We start from the raw sequence: 16,288 nt of genomic DNA on the forward strand, positions 1-16,288 counted from the left end.
CAGATCTACACTTGGGAAGTTACACTGTATTGGTATTTGTGTTACCAGCGCTCCTTTCCACTGTAAGATGCTGAAGATCAAATTCTCCCTCCTAAGGACTAATTCAGTGTGAAACCACAACACTGGGGGCTACTTGTGGGAAGGACCCAGAAAAGTGAAAGTACACAACAGCTGCTGGAGACCCCCTGTGGGGCAACCTTTTAAATCCTCTGCTTGATAAAGCCTGAAAGCCCGTACCCCCACCTCCCAAAGGCTTACACATCCATTTAAAACAGCCAAGGAAATAAAGGATTTTTTTTTTTTTTTTTTTTTTTGCATAAGAAGAGAAAAACATCTTCATTAGCTTTGAACAGTGGGAAACAAACTCTCATCACTTAATTTGGACTGTGGGTACAGAGATTCTCATACTTACATACAGTTTCTTGCAGCCAAGTCTCTGTGGACAAACTTTTTGCTTGCAAGATATTTCATGCCTTTGGCTACTTGAAGACCAAAGCCTATAAGATCTTTTACAGTTGGGTTCTGCAATCAAAGAGAGTTGGAAAAGCATAAACTAAACACCCACTGTTCTAACTCTGATCTCCAAATCCTAACATGTTTATAAGAATTATCTTGTCTCAAATAATAACTTATTCCCTGTTGACAGCAACAACTATTTCTTAAGGACCTATAGTATGCAAAACATCAAGCTAGATGTTTTTATGAATTATGGCTAATTCTCATACTCTTCTGAAGGCAGGTGTTTTCCAGATGGGGAAATGGTGATGTTTTGAAATACAGGTTTTAAAATCTTCAGTTATATGAGGCCAACAGCTCTGAAGGCAATTTTCATTGAAAAGATGGTTTGTTACTTACAGTTCCCAAGAGAAGGGAGCATCTGATGCCATGCAGGGCTACCAGGGAAGCACTGGGGATAGTCAGGAGGCGGAGGGAGTGAGGGGCAAGAGCCTTTATTGTAATTTCCTTGGGGAGGAAAGGTGAGGCAAGCTACCAGATTTCAGATTGGCTACTTTGAAGAAGGTGGCTGGGGTGTGGCCTATGGATTGGTTGGTCTGCATATGAAAGGTGCTTTCTGAAGACAAGTTGTTTATTATTTCCGGGAATTCTAACTCTGGGAGGGATAGCCTCAGTGTCAGCAAGGCTCAAATTCAAAGCACCAGAAATACATAGTAAATTCAGGAGGCTCAGAGAGAAACAGATCAACCTGAAGTACTTGGGAGAGTAATTGGTGGAGTTAGGATCTAACCTAAGTCTCTTTGGCTCCAATCATAAGCCCTCCTACTGGGACTGATGTACCATTAGCACACAACTCTTAGGCTTCTGGACCAGCTCAGAGAATAGGATATCCCATTCTCCACAAACTCCATCCACAACATTAGATGGACAGAGCAATGCCTTATTAACAGGAAGAATTGAATCTGAAATCACACAGATGTCATTGTGACTGACAGCCCTTGCAAGGGACTGGGCTTCAGGAAGAGGGTCTCTTTTTCAGTAGCCTCTGTGGAGTTTGTAAGTATAAAAGGCACTCAGTGGGGACCCAGTAAGATGGGCTGCTGCCTCCTCTGATGTACAGAGACTGTGAAGAGGCCAGTGACTTGTGTTTCAGGCTTCTCTTTAGAAGACACATCGTGTTAGGGGCCATCATCAGTGTCAATCAACTCCTTGGGGTATACAAGTCTGGATGGGTACTATTCTGTACTGGATAATAAGATATGTCTTTCATACTTTAACCCTGGGGGAACAACACTCCAGAGAAGGTAGCACATCCAAGAAGATTGACTCATCTGGGTAAAGACAAGAGTTAAAGTGGGATCTGTCAGGGTAGCTTTGCACTTTGCAAAGTAAATTCTTTTTATCTGTAAAAATTCCCTGCCAGGGAGTTGTTTTAGTCTTTTGGCTGAACACAAAATATTTCTTAACTGTCCTAGAGCTTATTTTCTCTGAGAACTTGACCCTGTGTTTACAAAATTGTTTTTGAGTGAGAGTAAAGCTACTCCGTTGAGTTCCACAAGACCTGGGCTATAGGAACCAAAGAGGAGGCTGAGGCCATAGGTGAATTCAATTCTGGAGACTCCTCACTAGCCCTCCTTGGCACTGACTGGCCTGGTCAATGCTTGCTCACCCTCTTGAGGTCCTGGCATAAATTTCATTAAGAAAACTCCCACTTTCAAGAGCCTATAATCCTCTTGTTAACTGTAAGAACACTTATTCACAATATTTACTGATAGCCTATGAGTTGAATGCTATTTTAATCACTGAAGCCTTAGGAGTAACCAAAATACATAAAAATACCTTACCCTCCTGAGCTTGCATTCTAACAGCCTGTGTGTATGTGTGTGTGTGTGTGTGTGTGTGTGTGTGTGTGTGTGTATTCATACATATACAGAGCTATTGTTTATTGTCCAGTACAGCACAATTCAACAAAAAAATGCAATATAAGCCACATACACAATTGAAAATTTTCTAGTAGCCTTATTCAAAAAGTAAAAGAAAACAGGTGAAGCTAATTTTTAGAATATATCTGTGAACCCAACATATTAAAAATATTATTTCAACATGCAATCTATAGAGTGATTATTAATGAAATACTTTATCTTCTTTTTATGTTAACTATTCAGACTCTGGGGTGTACTCTATGCTTACTGTACCTTTTGATTTGAACTGGCCACATTCACACATGTGGTTGTGACCACAGTACTGGACAGCCTGAGCTCATAGTTATCAGCTAAGTTTGATAGAGAATAAAACCAGGAAAGGAGAATGACTGAGGGCATGAGGATGGGGCAGGCAGCCGCCATTTAAAACAGGTCAGGGAAGCCTCTTTTTGAAGATGACATTGGGGCAAACAGCTGAAGGAGATTAGGGAGTGAAATGTATGGATATCTGGGGGAAGAGTGTTCTAGGCAGAGGGAGCAGCGAGTACAAAGGCCCTGAGGTGGCAGAAAGGGTGGCAAGACTGAGGAACAGGGAAGACTCATTGGTTATTAATTCTTCATTGTCTCCCAGAGTTAAAATGCCACATGGGCTGTGGCTCATTTTGCCTCTTCTCCTGTCTATGCTCTGGCAAAGAGTAGGCATTCAAAGATGACTTCAATGTATCATCAGGGAATGGTACAGCAAGATTGCTTGCGAGGCAAGTAAGAATGATTGTCCAAGGATACCATTCCAAGTCTCACCGTCTTCCCAGCAGGCCAGAATTCTGAGGTACATTTAAATGTTGCCAACATTTTATATGTGCCTCTTTGGCTGATAGCTTTTTAAGAGTGAAAGCAGCCATGTACAAAGGGATGCCTGATTTCTAGGTAGTTCAACAGTTAGAAAACTTGGTAATATACTCACATGAGTCTCATTTCGAATAAAATTTCGCAGATCTCCATGCTTCATGTATGGTAGGACCACCAGGGGAGACCCTTCACTCCGAAGGCAGATTCCCAAGAGTGAGAGAACATTGGGATGACTAAAGTCTTTCATGATGATTCCCTCAGTCAGAAATTGGGAAACTTCTTCTATGTCAGTAATTCCTGAGAAATCCAGAGATGGAGACTTGACTTCATTGTGGAACAATGCATACTTTGTCAAGTTAGATAGGAAGAGCAAGGAGATGTAAAACCCCAAGGTGATGCCTTGTCCTGAGGCCTAACCCCACTGTTTTTGTACAATATATCTGAGTGAATGGTGTCACAGTGGTGGAGAGCTGTGATTGTTTTCCTCACTCATCATAAGGGTCACAACTGAGACTCCTATAATTACAGACTACAACAGCAAAGCAAAACAGATTTATTTAATCGAAGTTTTGTAAGGCATGGGAACCTTCAAAAAACCAAGCCCTAAGTACTCAGGGAAGGCTGTCCTTTTAATTTTTTTTTTTTAATTTTATTTTAATGCTTGGACTGATGAAGAATGGACGGATGGGTGGAAATGTGACTGGACAAAAAGCGTATGACCTAATGGTAACAGGCTGAGAGGGAAACCAAACAAGGCTTGTCTTCTGGGATTCTTTGTGGCCTCTTTCTGGGTATCCCTTCTAGAATGAGGGCCTTATGAACTACTTGCAGACAAGGCAGGCTAGAGAATTTCTTTATGGTTAACTCCAAGACAGAAAGGCAGAAGAAGGTTAGAGCAATCTTTCTGTGTTATCAATGGCTTTTGGTGGGGGATGGGGGGGATGTTCTAGGTTCTATGACCTGACTTGGTGGGTGTGGGGATTGGGGGTGTGAAGAGGAGAGCAGGAGAAAGAAAGGTAGGAGAAGGTCAGGAAGAAACTTCATTTCTGAAGCCCCCTCCAATGTCCTTCAGTTCAACGTACTCAGCATGCCATACTTTGGAGCATTGTTATCTGAGCCCCACAATGTCCCTTTACACTGTGTCGTCAAGTTACCATCTACATTCACTTTTGTAAAATCAAGTTCAGCAATCAGTTTGTCTCATACAGAACCATAGATTGTCTCTTACAGAAAAAAGGGATAGGGGATCAGGGGGATCAGACCAGTTCATTTCTATAGTGATTATCTACAGGGCACAGGCTGGCAAATTTCTGTATTAGATCAGATAGTAAAATACACACACACACACACACACACACACACACACAGTGGGCCAGATGGTCGCTGTTGCTCAGATCTGCTATTGATCATCATGAAAGACACCACAGACAACAACTCTCTGTGTGTCAATAGACTCTATTAGTGAAAACAGGTGGTGGGCCATTGTTTACTCATTTCTGGACTAAGAGAGTCTGAAGTCGAATGACCATATGGTATCTACATAGGTCCCTTTTAGTCTAGTAGTTTCTACGCATTTCCAGAGAGAGGTACTGAGGGATTGATACAAGCTCTCATTAAGGAAGTTAACAACATTAATATATTAATTTGATATGTATCTTTTTGGTGTTTGTGGCATTTTGTCATTTTCTTACAAATGAAGTGCATTCTGAGATCTGGAAAAGACACTGGAAATCAGGATGGTCTGAATAGGGATCGACACGTACCAATGACAGGGAAAGATGTCTTGATGTTAGGATTGCTGAATATAGTTGGCAGTACTGCTCTCTAGAGAGATGAATTTATTGACAACTGTACTTAATCCATCACAGTTTACTATTAGGTTTCTTTAATTACTTTGTGGTCAGACTTCCAACAAAATTAACCACACAAGGGTGCTCAGCATGGAGAATGATATTTTAAAAAGGCTGAAATAGCTGTGGCAATGGTTTATCTGCAGGCAAACCTTCTATTTGTGCATTTAAAACTTATTAATGCTAATATAACTCTGTAATAGAGGTGGCTAACATTTTTTTTTTCAGGCTCCTTCAAGTTATAGGCAGAACATTAGAAATAGGAGTTGAAAATGCAAGCATGAGAGGGGTGTCAACAAAGATGGAGTCAGGAACACTCTAGTATGTGGCATGCATGGGCTTGTACCAAATGGTAATTTATGGCCATAATTACGTCTCTCAGTCATCAGTAAAGACTTAGTTTATGTTTGGAAACATTCCTTGTTTCTTAAACAGGTATATATTTCATCTTAAGAAGAATTTCTCAATAACAGCTAAATTTTTAAGAAATGTTCTAGCAGTAAAAGGGGGTAGGTTTCACTTCTTTAGGAAGTTCATTTATATAGAACAACTCAATCCCCAAACAGGCAGATAGATGAAATATCACCACAGTTCTAATTTTCTAATTTTCTGCCAGCATATTTCTCTCTCTCTCTCTCTCTCTTTTTTTTAAATCTTTTCAATTGGAAGTTGTGGTTAAAAAATAATTACAGTAATGCCTCTGGGTAAAATGAGTCATTACTACTGTATGTGCCAACCTGCTTTCAGTAGTTTCCACAAATGTCATTTGCAAAACAAATATTATAAGGCCAACACAGTTAAATGATACTCAGCTCATCTACGAATCTCATTTTTCCTATACCCTTACTTATGAAGGCTCTGAGGGATAACTTCAGAGGAAATACTTCACTGAGTTTAGACTAAACACATTTTCAGAATTAGACCCGTAATTTTTTTCCAGAAAAAGTGTAAATCAGCATTTCATTAGTTGATCTATTTTTTTAGTTTGCAAGCCATGAAAGTATCCTCTACTGTTAAGTAAAATGTAACTTACTATTCAAGGATTTCACAGCACAGTGAATTTTCTTGCCATCCATGTCCAACAAAGTTCCATGATACACACAGCCAAAATGCCCTGTGTGAAAGAAGGGACTTGGTTAGAGTTGCATAATGTTTAATTATGCAATAATTATTTACTAAGCCTTCCATGGCCATCATCTCTTCCTTTTTTCTATATGGTAAAAAAGTACATTGCTTTTGATACTTTCATTTACAATACCATTATACATGTGTGTGTGTGTGTGTGTGTGGTGTGCATGTTTGTGTACATATGTAGATGAAGTACTTTTTTTCTCCAGGATATTAGCAATATGATTATTAGTATATGTAAAAACTGTAGGTGAAATGAATGTTAATATGAAAATAAAGTTTTACTTGCACGAAGAAATATAACAAAATAAGCTCCCTGTATTCCAGTAAACCAAAATAAAATAATAATGCTGCCATTAGAAATAAGATTAGTATTATAGAAGAAGGATTTCCCCCATTAGTCACCGGTTAATATGTAAGCCAGGTTGGCAGAAATTGAAAGGCAGTTGCCCAAATGAAGCAAATTCACTCTGACTCATTTCATGCACTTCCCTTTAGATTTAACCACATAATTTTCCCAGTGGTAGCCTTTCATTCAGTGGCAATGATTTTTCCCAGAGGTGCCAAATATCTGATAGCTGTGTAAGTCACTCATCAATTAATTCATCCAGCCAGCCAAGATGCCCTGAATGCCTAGTATGGGAATGTCAGGCATTAGGTAACACAAAGATGAAGAAAATAAGCCTACACTCATGAGTGAGTACTTACATTCTCCCAGAGAAAAACATATAAACAAATAGCAGTTAACACTTATAGATTGTTAATTACTATGATTTCAAAAGAGCAATAATTGCCACTTTAGCACTTTTCATGATAATTTTACAGTGGGTAGAATTGGAACTTAACTAGTGAGGCTCCACACTCCAAAACCAGTGATAACAGGCTGATAACAGAGATATACAATACTCTGATGTGAGACATTGAAACATACTTGTGAATAGTGAAGGTCCTTTTAGGGAAAGAGCAGTGTGCTCAGAATTAAGTTCTGGAGTGTGTGACAGAGGAATATCTGGATGCCACCATACGAGAGTGAGAAGGTCTCATGTTCATAGAAGGCAATGGATCCTATCAGTTCTCCTGCATCACACTGGCAGATGCCTGTGCTACTTCATGCAGCACATACAGAATCAAAGGGATCAGAGGCCATTCAGTATTAGGATAAAAGTATTTTAGGAAAAAAAAAAAAAGAGTGGAGTTCATTTCTTGGCTTCTGGTTGCTTTTTTTTCCTGCTAAATATTTCCTCAAATACTGTTTATGCTAGCTGTTATTGCTGCTCTGGCTAGCTTATTACAAATATTCATTCTTCTTTGTATAAAGAAATTGGAGTGCATTGTGGAGATGATATATGTTGCTTCAGATCAGGGGAATGCTATAAATTCCCTGTCTTCTGATGCTGTCCAGCAGTATACAAACTGCTATAAACCAGGACTTTAGAGTTTGTCACTGTTCTCACGGCAAAGAAAGACTGGAAGGAGATATGAGTGAAAATAACAGAATTTACAAGAACAATCTTTAAAAAAGAAGTGTATGGCACTATTCAAGAAACTAAAGTTGCCAGTGTAAGGAAGATGAGGAAGGAATGCAATTTATTTCTAACATGTTTGGGAAGTTATCCAATTGCCTGGATACACAGGGACAAGTCCCCCTGGATATGATTTGCAAGGCTGTATTTCTACAGAACAGAAATCAAACACACTCATTATCAGTGCTCTGTCAGTTGCTTTCGCCATTGTCTAAGTTCCTAATCTGCAAAGGCAGAAGATAAAATGCTTACTGGAAAATCGTATTTAACGAAAAGCTGAGTGGAAATACTTACCTCTTCCTATGACTTCATTGAAATGCACAATCAGGCTAGTGGGCCAAATCACTACGTGCTGGACTGCCTGGACCAGCTCTGGATTTAGAGCACTGAGGTCAATGTGGACATTATTTTGCAGTAATGGACTGGATATATCAGAGTCTCCACTGGTTAGGATGGGGGACAGGTCTGTCAGAGGATACTGCCCTTGTCTGCATGATCCATTCTGAGATGAGTTAGGAAACTGGTCTGCAAGATAAAACAAAATGACTAGAAAACAGGCGTAAAACCTCACTTAGGGAGGCTGCAACAGTGGTAGTAAATTAATTTAAATTGATAGTGAAGCCTGAATTTTAAGATTAAAGAAATGGTGGTTATAGAATCAAATGAGGCTGGGAATAGCCTTTACAAAGGAATTGGTAGATAAAAATAGTAATAAATTGGGGAAAGATACTGGCTTATACATATAAAACACTTGCAAATTTTCTTTTTTTTTTTCCTAAGATCAAGTATGGTTTTATGTTTTTTTTTTAAATTATTTTATTGTTGGTTGTTCAAAACATTACATAGTTCTTAATATACCATATTTCACAGATTGATTCAAGTGGGTTATGAACTCCCATTTTTACCCCGTATACAGATTGCTGTGTCACATCAGTTACATTTCCATTGATTTACAAATTGCCTTTCTGGTGGCAAATTTTCTTTTAAGTAGACAATACATTAGTTTTTTTAGTCTCCTTATTTGCTTAGATGTTTCTCTTTTTATTAATAGCAAAAAGCCAGGTTTGAAATTTATTTTTGAATATTTCCTTAAAAATGGGAAGCAGAAAAGACAGTTAAAAACAATTGCTTAATCTCATAAAAATCCAGCTCATATGTAAGAAAATGAAAATAATGTCTTTTGAGAGTCTGGTGTTTATGAATGGAAATAATTAATATTGTGCAAATTCCTAGCCAAGGAAAAATGTGCAGAATAAAATATACATAATTACATATAGACTGAGTATGGCTTTCTTAAAATGCTTGGGACAGAAGTGCTTCATATGTTAGCTTCTCTCAGATTTTGGAATATCTGCATAGACTTTACTCACTGAGCAGCCCTGATTTGAAAATCTATCTGAAATGCTCCAAAATCCAAAATATTTTAAGTGCTGATATGATGCTCAAAATATTTTAGATTTAGGAACATGTTGAATTTCAGATTGGGGGCAGTTAGGGATGCTCAACCCATATACACATATAATTACATATATAATGGCCACAGTTTCAAAGCTAAAAAAAAAGCTTTTCACAGTAGTGGTACATTCTCTACTTTGTGGTGATAGCAATAGATTTATTGTTATCACTATTTAGAGGCAGCTTGGACCCTGGTCAGTGTGCCATCCCCACTGCTTAGGGGAGGGGACTTGGACAGGAGTCTGCATTCCTTATAAGTCTTTGTTTACAACCAAAGCTTTGTAAGAGCTTCAGACAAGGTTTCCTTTTGTAAGAAGTTTTGGTTTTGATTTTCATTTAGGGGTGAAGAAATTGTTGTATTGCATGTATATTTCTCACTGCCAAACAGGGCAGAGAAGCACCAATTGCTCTGCTCTTGATGCTGGAATCTGTATATATCAGAGAGGGGGCATCAAAACCACAGCAACTGATTTAAAGATACCCTAGGTGGGTAAGAGGCAATCATTGGAGGAGAGGGTCATTCATATGTGTTGGGAGAGGTCAGTTTGGGCACCAACTGATAATATTGTTTGTTTTCGAATCAACAAGAGAATCAGAATTTGATCGAAAAAGGTTGATGGTACTCTGATATTTCAAATCCCACTTCAGCATTTTTAGTATTTTCCACAGTGGATATAGCTGGTTAATAATAAAAATTGGCCCGAACAGTAAATCTCAAAAGTAGTTCTAGAAAAGTTTTGGGTGCTGCCTACAGTCATGGTAATCACTAGCTGGAAATATGACAGTTGTGACCTTCAAATGTGGATGTGGAATGAATAAGAAGTACCTGAAATGTTGATGAATGAAGGAAGGAGGAAGTCTAGTTCAATGCCTGTTCCTTTAATCCCAAGGTCAGGTTCTCCAAACCTTCCTCAAGGGGCTAAAAGTGCAACTGAGCCTCTCTAAACTCAGTCCTTTCATCTTCACTCCCAAACCTTTGTACCTAGAGATCAGAGCTGTAAATTCTCAGAGGTGCAGAGATTGAGGGAACTCTATAGTGGACACAAGACAAAGGTCCTTTGGCAGGGAAGTTCTACTGAACCTTTAGCTGAATTCAGATAGTACAAAACCAAATTTAGACCACCAATATGTGACACTGGTGTAACACCACAGAGAATTCTGGGTCTCCCTGAAAGAAGACTATCAGGCTACACCAGCAGTAACAGAGAGAAGGTCTGTGGTTGCCTCTTTGTCATGTTTTGATGTGCATTGGCTCCCTTCCTCTTCTCTGCAGGTGGCCCTCTTCTGCCTGTGTTACCTATCCACATCTCCAAGGTGCAGGCTGAAAGTAGACAGGAGGAAGCAGCTCATTGTTCTTAGCAATGATGATAGAGGTTTGGTGAGTAAGGAATTGGAAAGGTTAGGAAAGCCTTTTTAAAAAGATAACTTTTGAATTTTATCCCAGGTTAGAGTTACTAAATATGAATATGAAATCCCAACTAGATCTAAGTTTCAAAACCACAAATTAGGTTTGTTTTGTCCATATTGTTAAAGAAATTGATTTCTAAAGGTGAATGGAGTCAGGTAGGCAAAAACAGTATTTACAGAAATAACAAGAGAGCTTCAAAAAATAAGAGGCAGCAAGTGCTGAAAAAGTTGAATGCTTCATTGGTCTTGTGCTCATTGGATGAGCAACTTCTAACTTTCCAGGATCCAAAACTGCCCGTGACTCATTTTATTTGTCCAATGGTAAATATTCAACCAGGGAAATGCTTGTGCTTGACTCATGTCCTGTAACTTCTAAAGATAATGCAGCTGATACAATACAGACATTTTGCTTTGAGCAGGAGATTTTTAAATAAAACAATGTGAAAAGCTCTGGTTAACTCTGACCATTATCAGGCCTAGTGTTTTGCAAAGCAGATGATGTTGGTCTCTCCTTGCTTAAGAGCATAAATGAAGGTTTTTCTTGGATAAGACTCAAAATATATTTAAGTCCTGGAATGTTGTAGGTAAATGGCTGTGTTCCTTGAAAATGCTTCAAAAGATCTCTAATGGTATAATTAAAAAATGTGGAGATCAACAAGGTAAAAATGTAGCAGCTCTGACTTTTATTTAAATAAAAATATGTTTTGTAACTTAGCTCTTCCTGAGTTGTTAAAGAGAGTGTCACAATTTCTTAGCTTTGTACTCAGCCAATAAGTTACCTTTGCTTGAATGATTCTATTCATTTATTTATTTACACTGCTGGGGATTGAACTCAGGGCCTCAAACATGCTAGGCAAGTGCTCGCCATGGAACTACATCCCCAGCACTGCTCAAATGATTTTAAAATCCACCTTTTTTGGGACACTAGAGTTCACAGACACTGAAATTAATATAATATATGCATGAGTTAATCTTAAAGGAAGAGCCATGTAATTCTTTCTGCATCAAATTAAATTATTCTTTGGCAGAGGGAAATGCTTCTCTCTCAGGCCTATTAAAACTATAGAGGCAAAAGCAAAAAGAAACAACAATGCCACAATCCACAGAAGTATATATATTTAGGTACCTCTCAGGACAATAAACTGAAACATACCTTCTGGAAAAGTAGCTCGATAGTCAACGGATTCATTTGAAACCATTTCTGCAGTTGGGCTCACACTCCGGGCACTTACAAGCCTATCCAAATGTGGAGTGTGGACTCTTGCATCATAGCGAACTAAATCACTGTTGAGATCTTAAAACAGAGACAGAGAGAGACAGGGCTTGTTAGACTTTGCTGTCACTGGTTTTGAACACTTGACCCAATGCCCAGTGCTCACAGGTGTCATGGACTGCATGTGACAGCACACATAGATCTGTGACAAGGTTAAACTGGAATAACTCTATTTCTAAGAGAATTTCTTAAAACAAACAATAACAACAACAAAAAAATGCACCTTTTGTTTTCTTTCTCTTTTTCAGCCACAGGAAAAGCCCGAGTAATAATAAGAGTATTGCTGATATGGAGACAACACTAGAAATCAATCCTGTGAAATTCTGATCTGGTTGAACTATTACTTTCCCAAGGACAGTTGAAGTGACTGCTTGCTTCCACTAAAAATGACAAAGAAAAAAAGTCAGAATTTGGTCATGACAGATATAAAATATACCATCCAGGAAGGGTTGTGATTTTTCTGGGCCCAAAATACCACCTGGTTACTACCATTCTAGAAGTGGCATAATTGCCTTCGGAGTAATGAGATTCCTAAATTCTGTCTCAGTGTTTGAAGAATTAGGAATACTGATCCTCAAAGTACTCATATAATGCATGTAGCTGTTTGTAGTTATAACTGGGTAATAGGAATAAAAAGATAAAACAGTTTTTCATCTTGAGGAATGAAGTATATTAGAGGAGACAACACACAAATAAATCATTAGACTATAATGTGAACTATATCATGGGAGTAAGAAGAAAAAGTAAGAAATTAATTTTTCCTTACTAGGGAGAGTGGGGTGGATGGCAGAAAGAACATCCAAAAGAGGCAAATAATCAATTTTTATAGGACAATAAAATCTTAGAATTTTTTTTTTAAAGAACTAACCTTTATTTTTTTGTTTGCCATTTAATGTGGTGCTGAGGATCGAATGCAGTATCTTACTGGTGCTAGGCAAGCACTCTACACTGAGCTACAACCCCAGCCCTCTCAGAATATTTTTATGTCAGTTTTTAAAAATTTTGGTACTGGGGATTGAACTTAGGAGCACTTTACCACTGAGCTTTACCTTTTCAAAAATTTTTTTGTTTTTAAATTCGGAGACAAAGTCTTGCTAAGTTGCTGAGGCTAGTCCCAAACTTGTTGTGATCCTCCTGCCTCAGCCTCTGGAATCACTGGGATTATGGGCATGGGCATTACACCTGGTTTTTATATCAGTTTTGATACAGGGAGGAAACTTTGAGTTCCCTTCTAGTTCTAACATTTTATGATTTTTGATTTATGGTTATTTTGAAATTCCAACTCTGATCTCATGATTCAGTATTCGATTTTCTAATTCTTTTGTAAGTCTTTACTTCATAACTACAGAAGACTCCAGGAATCCTTTAAAAACCACTTATTCTTGTATAAACAAAATGTGATATATATACAATCAAATATTATTCAGTCATAACAAGTAATAAAGTATTGATACATGTTTATGTTGATGAAACTTGAAAACATGCTAAGGAAAGTGAAAGCTAGATACAAATGGACAAATATTGTATAATTCCACTTACATGAAACATCTAGAATAGGCAAATTCATAGAGGCAGGAGATTAGAGGTTACCAGGGGATCAGGGAGAGAAGGGAATTTGGAGTTAGTGTTTAATGGTTTCATAGTTTCTGTTTGGGGTGATGAAAAAGTTTTGAAATTAGACAATGGTTACACATTATGGGTGCAATTTATGCCACTGAATTTCACATTTAAAATGGTTAAAATGGCAAATTTTATATTATATATGTTTTACCACAATTTAAAGAAATTAATGATGTAATATAACGAATATAACAAAAAAGTGACCTGTACACTTTTAATGAATGAATTGTATAGTATTCGAGCTATATTACAATAAAGCTGTTAAAAATAATGAAAGAATCATTTGGGTTCTAAGTTATCTGATTTAGCTATCTGCATGACAGAAGTTACATAAAATAGTTTATCTTTGGTCCAGTGCATATGACTTCTTATATTTATGGAGATCCATATATTTGTGATCACTGTGGTGGGCAGTGATACATTGGCTCTGGCCTCCTGGGGTGGTGAGAGATTGGGGGAAGGACATTTAGGTGTGCCCTTATCCCCACTGAGAATTTCAGTATGTTTTAAAGGAGAGGCATTGTGGATAGAAAGAACTTTTGATATCCAGCCTCATAAGCCTGGGGAAGGAGACACTGTGACAAAAAAACCCCACTATTTCTAAAATAACAACTAGGAATTGAGGCTGAGTTGATGAGCCAAAGCCAACACACAAATGAGCTTTAATGATTTATTTTAAGCCTCCGAGTGACATAATTACACTGGCATCCTTATTTACATCATGAGACGAATGCAGGAACCCCACCTCTATATTTAGCTCGCTGTTCAATTTCAGCAGGTCATTGGGGACCGTACATAAAATGGCTTCAGAACGTGAGCGTATATTCTCACAGCTCTTATTTCCAACTTTTAACACGTCACCTTTGACTGCTTCAGGGTCAATATCATTTCCCTGGAAGAAAAAAAAAATAAAGAAAGAAAAGAGGATGTTAACCATTCACAGGTTTGCAGGAATGCTGATAATTATAGAGAAATATAGATGTATTGCAAATGCAGGCTAATTTGTTTGCAAAGGCATGTGATTTTATGATGTTCATTTTTGTGAGAATTGGGATGGAGAAGGGGAGTGTAACCATTTCAAGGCACTAATTAGGAATTACAGGACACAGCTTTTCCAACAAATCAGATTTTAGAGAAAAGGGAGAACCTTATTTTACGTTCTTATGTTGAATGGCATCTTATTCACAATAATCTTATTATTATCTTCAGGGGGTATCAATATTTGACAAAAAAGAAGCCACATAGAGATTCAGTTGCTGCTCTGCCTCACACTACCTAATGCAATGATTCTCAACCTTGGCTTCACTTTTAGAAGCACACTTAGCGCTTGAAAAAATATTGATACCCAGGTCCCATCTCCAGAGCACTGATGTAATTGCCCTGCACCAAAAATTCCTTTTCTGAGTTGGGCAGTTTCTTATTTTTCTTACACACTTGAATCCAATGCATAAATGAATTCATTTTCAAAGAAATTTCTCTAAGATGCCACATGACCTTCATTATGATTTGAGAGCACAATTACATTAGTTTGAACAATTATAGTGTTACATGAGGATTTTTCAAAATTACTCAATTTGACATATTTAGTTTACTAAAGTTACCATCAGGAATTTTTAAAGCATCAACATTTTGTTGAAGACATCAATCATTAGCCTTGGGAAAGAAATGTAAACATGAATACGATTTCTCATATCAAGACTTAATGAGTACAGTTATTTATTAAACAAGTCATTACTTTAAGGAGAGATGTATCAAAACCTATTATAATTTTTCTCATAGACAAAAACCAGCAAGTAGTAACTATAGCCCTGCTACTTTGTTTATATAGTCTATAATAGTTGGTGAACTGCTTTTACATACAATGTCTCACTAGATCTCAACAGATTAATAAGTCAGATATTATTCTAGGAAAAGGATCTGGAAGGTATTTCCTTATAATATGAAGCTGATATAGGATAAAAAAATGAACATAGACAAAAACTATCCTTATGATATTCCTAGAGGCAGTATGAGCAATCCATTGATCCAGGTCAGCCACACAGGGCAATTCAACATAGAAAAACATAAATCTAATAGGTCACTTTGGGGCTTCAAATGACAACTTGTTGGTTAGGTCTGAGGAAGGCCAAGGCCCTTACTCACATATTGGAGAGAATTCAAAGAATGACAGAGAAAAAGATTAAAGAGCTGGAAGGCTTGATTTATGAGAGAAGGACTAAAATGCTTGCTTAGATAATAAGTAAGGTTGGGGGAAGGGATGAACTCACTGCACTTCCATCTCCAAGGCTCATTCTTTTAGGCTAGGAGCTCCTTGGATGTTAAAGGCAAAATGAGAGCAGAGCATATAGCTGAACAATGAATCACTTTTCACACACCAAGGAATAAATGATGAGCAATGAGTTACATGAAAAATTACCATCAGCTTTGTGTATGTGATTGTCATAAAAGCTGAAAAGTCCAGATATCACAGCAGTGATACTGACACTCCATGCCTATAAGGGAGGAGATGATTTCCAACCAGGAAAAGTTAAAAAAAAAATAGGTACAGGCTACTTTTTGTCATTTAAAGTAAACATAGCATTATTGAGCTATTAAAAAATGTGTATGTTTAGGACTCTTATTATTTGCTTTTTACTATTTATCATTGACTATCAACTATTATTAAAAAGATAACACATTTACAAAATCAGCTCAGTTCTTTAGTCACTGAAATGATAAAATACGGGCTTTTAAATAAAGCAACAGAAAAGGAACTTTCTGATCTTTAATCCCGTATGCATATAGAACAATGAAGAGTTATAATTA

The 16,288-nt window shown here is 37.6% G+C and overlaps 1 protein-coding gene across 3 annotated transcripts in view; it reads right to left on the bottom strand.

Moving 5' to 3' along the window:
* MET (MET proto-oncogene, receptor tyrosine kinase) overlaps positions 1–16,288 on the bottom strand; it is a 117,220-nt gene that overhangs the window by 18,982 nt on the left and 81,950 nt on the right. For all 3 annotated transcript variants that reach the window (XM_081288265.1, XM_081288263.1, XM_081288264.1), the window contains 7 exons: positions 14,229–14,375; positions 12,087–12,243; positions 11,744–11,884; positions 8,023–8,253; positions 6,111–6,191; positions 3,343–3,524; positions 413–522 (listed from right to left, as the gene is read on the bottom strand). In XM_081288265.1, the coding sequence (XP_081144391.1) occupies positions 413–522; positions 3,343–3,524; positions 6,111–6,191; positions 8,023–8,253; positions 11,744–11,884; positions 12,087–12,243; positions 14,229–14,375 (1,049 nt within the window). The remainder of the gene's footprint in view (positions 1–412; positions 523–3,342; positions 3,525–6,110; positions 6,192–8,022; positions 8,254–11,743; positions 11,885–12,086; positions 12,244–14,228; positions 14,376–16,288) is intronic.

The sequence above is a fragment of the Spermophilus citellus genome (genome assembly GCF_964194105.1).
Source record: "Spermophilus citellus genome assembly, chromosome: 3".
Classification (NCBI taxonomy): Eukaryota; Metazoa; Chordata; class Mammalia; order Rodentia; family Sciuridae; genus Spermophilus; species Spermophilus citellus.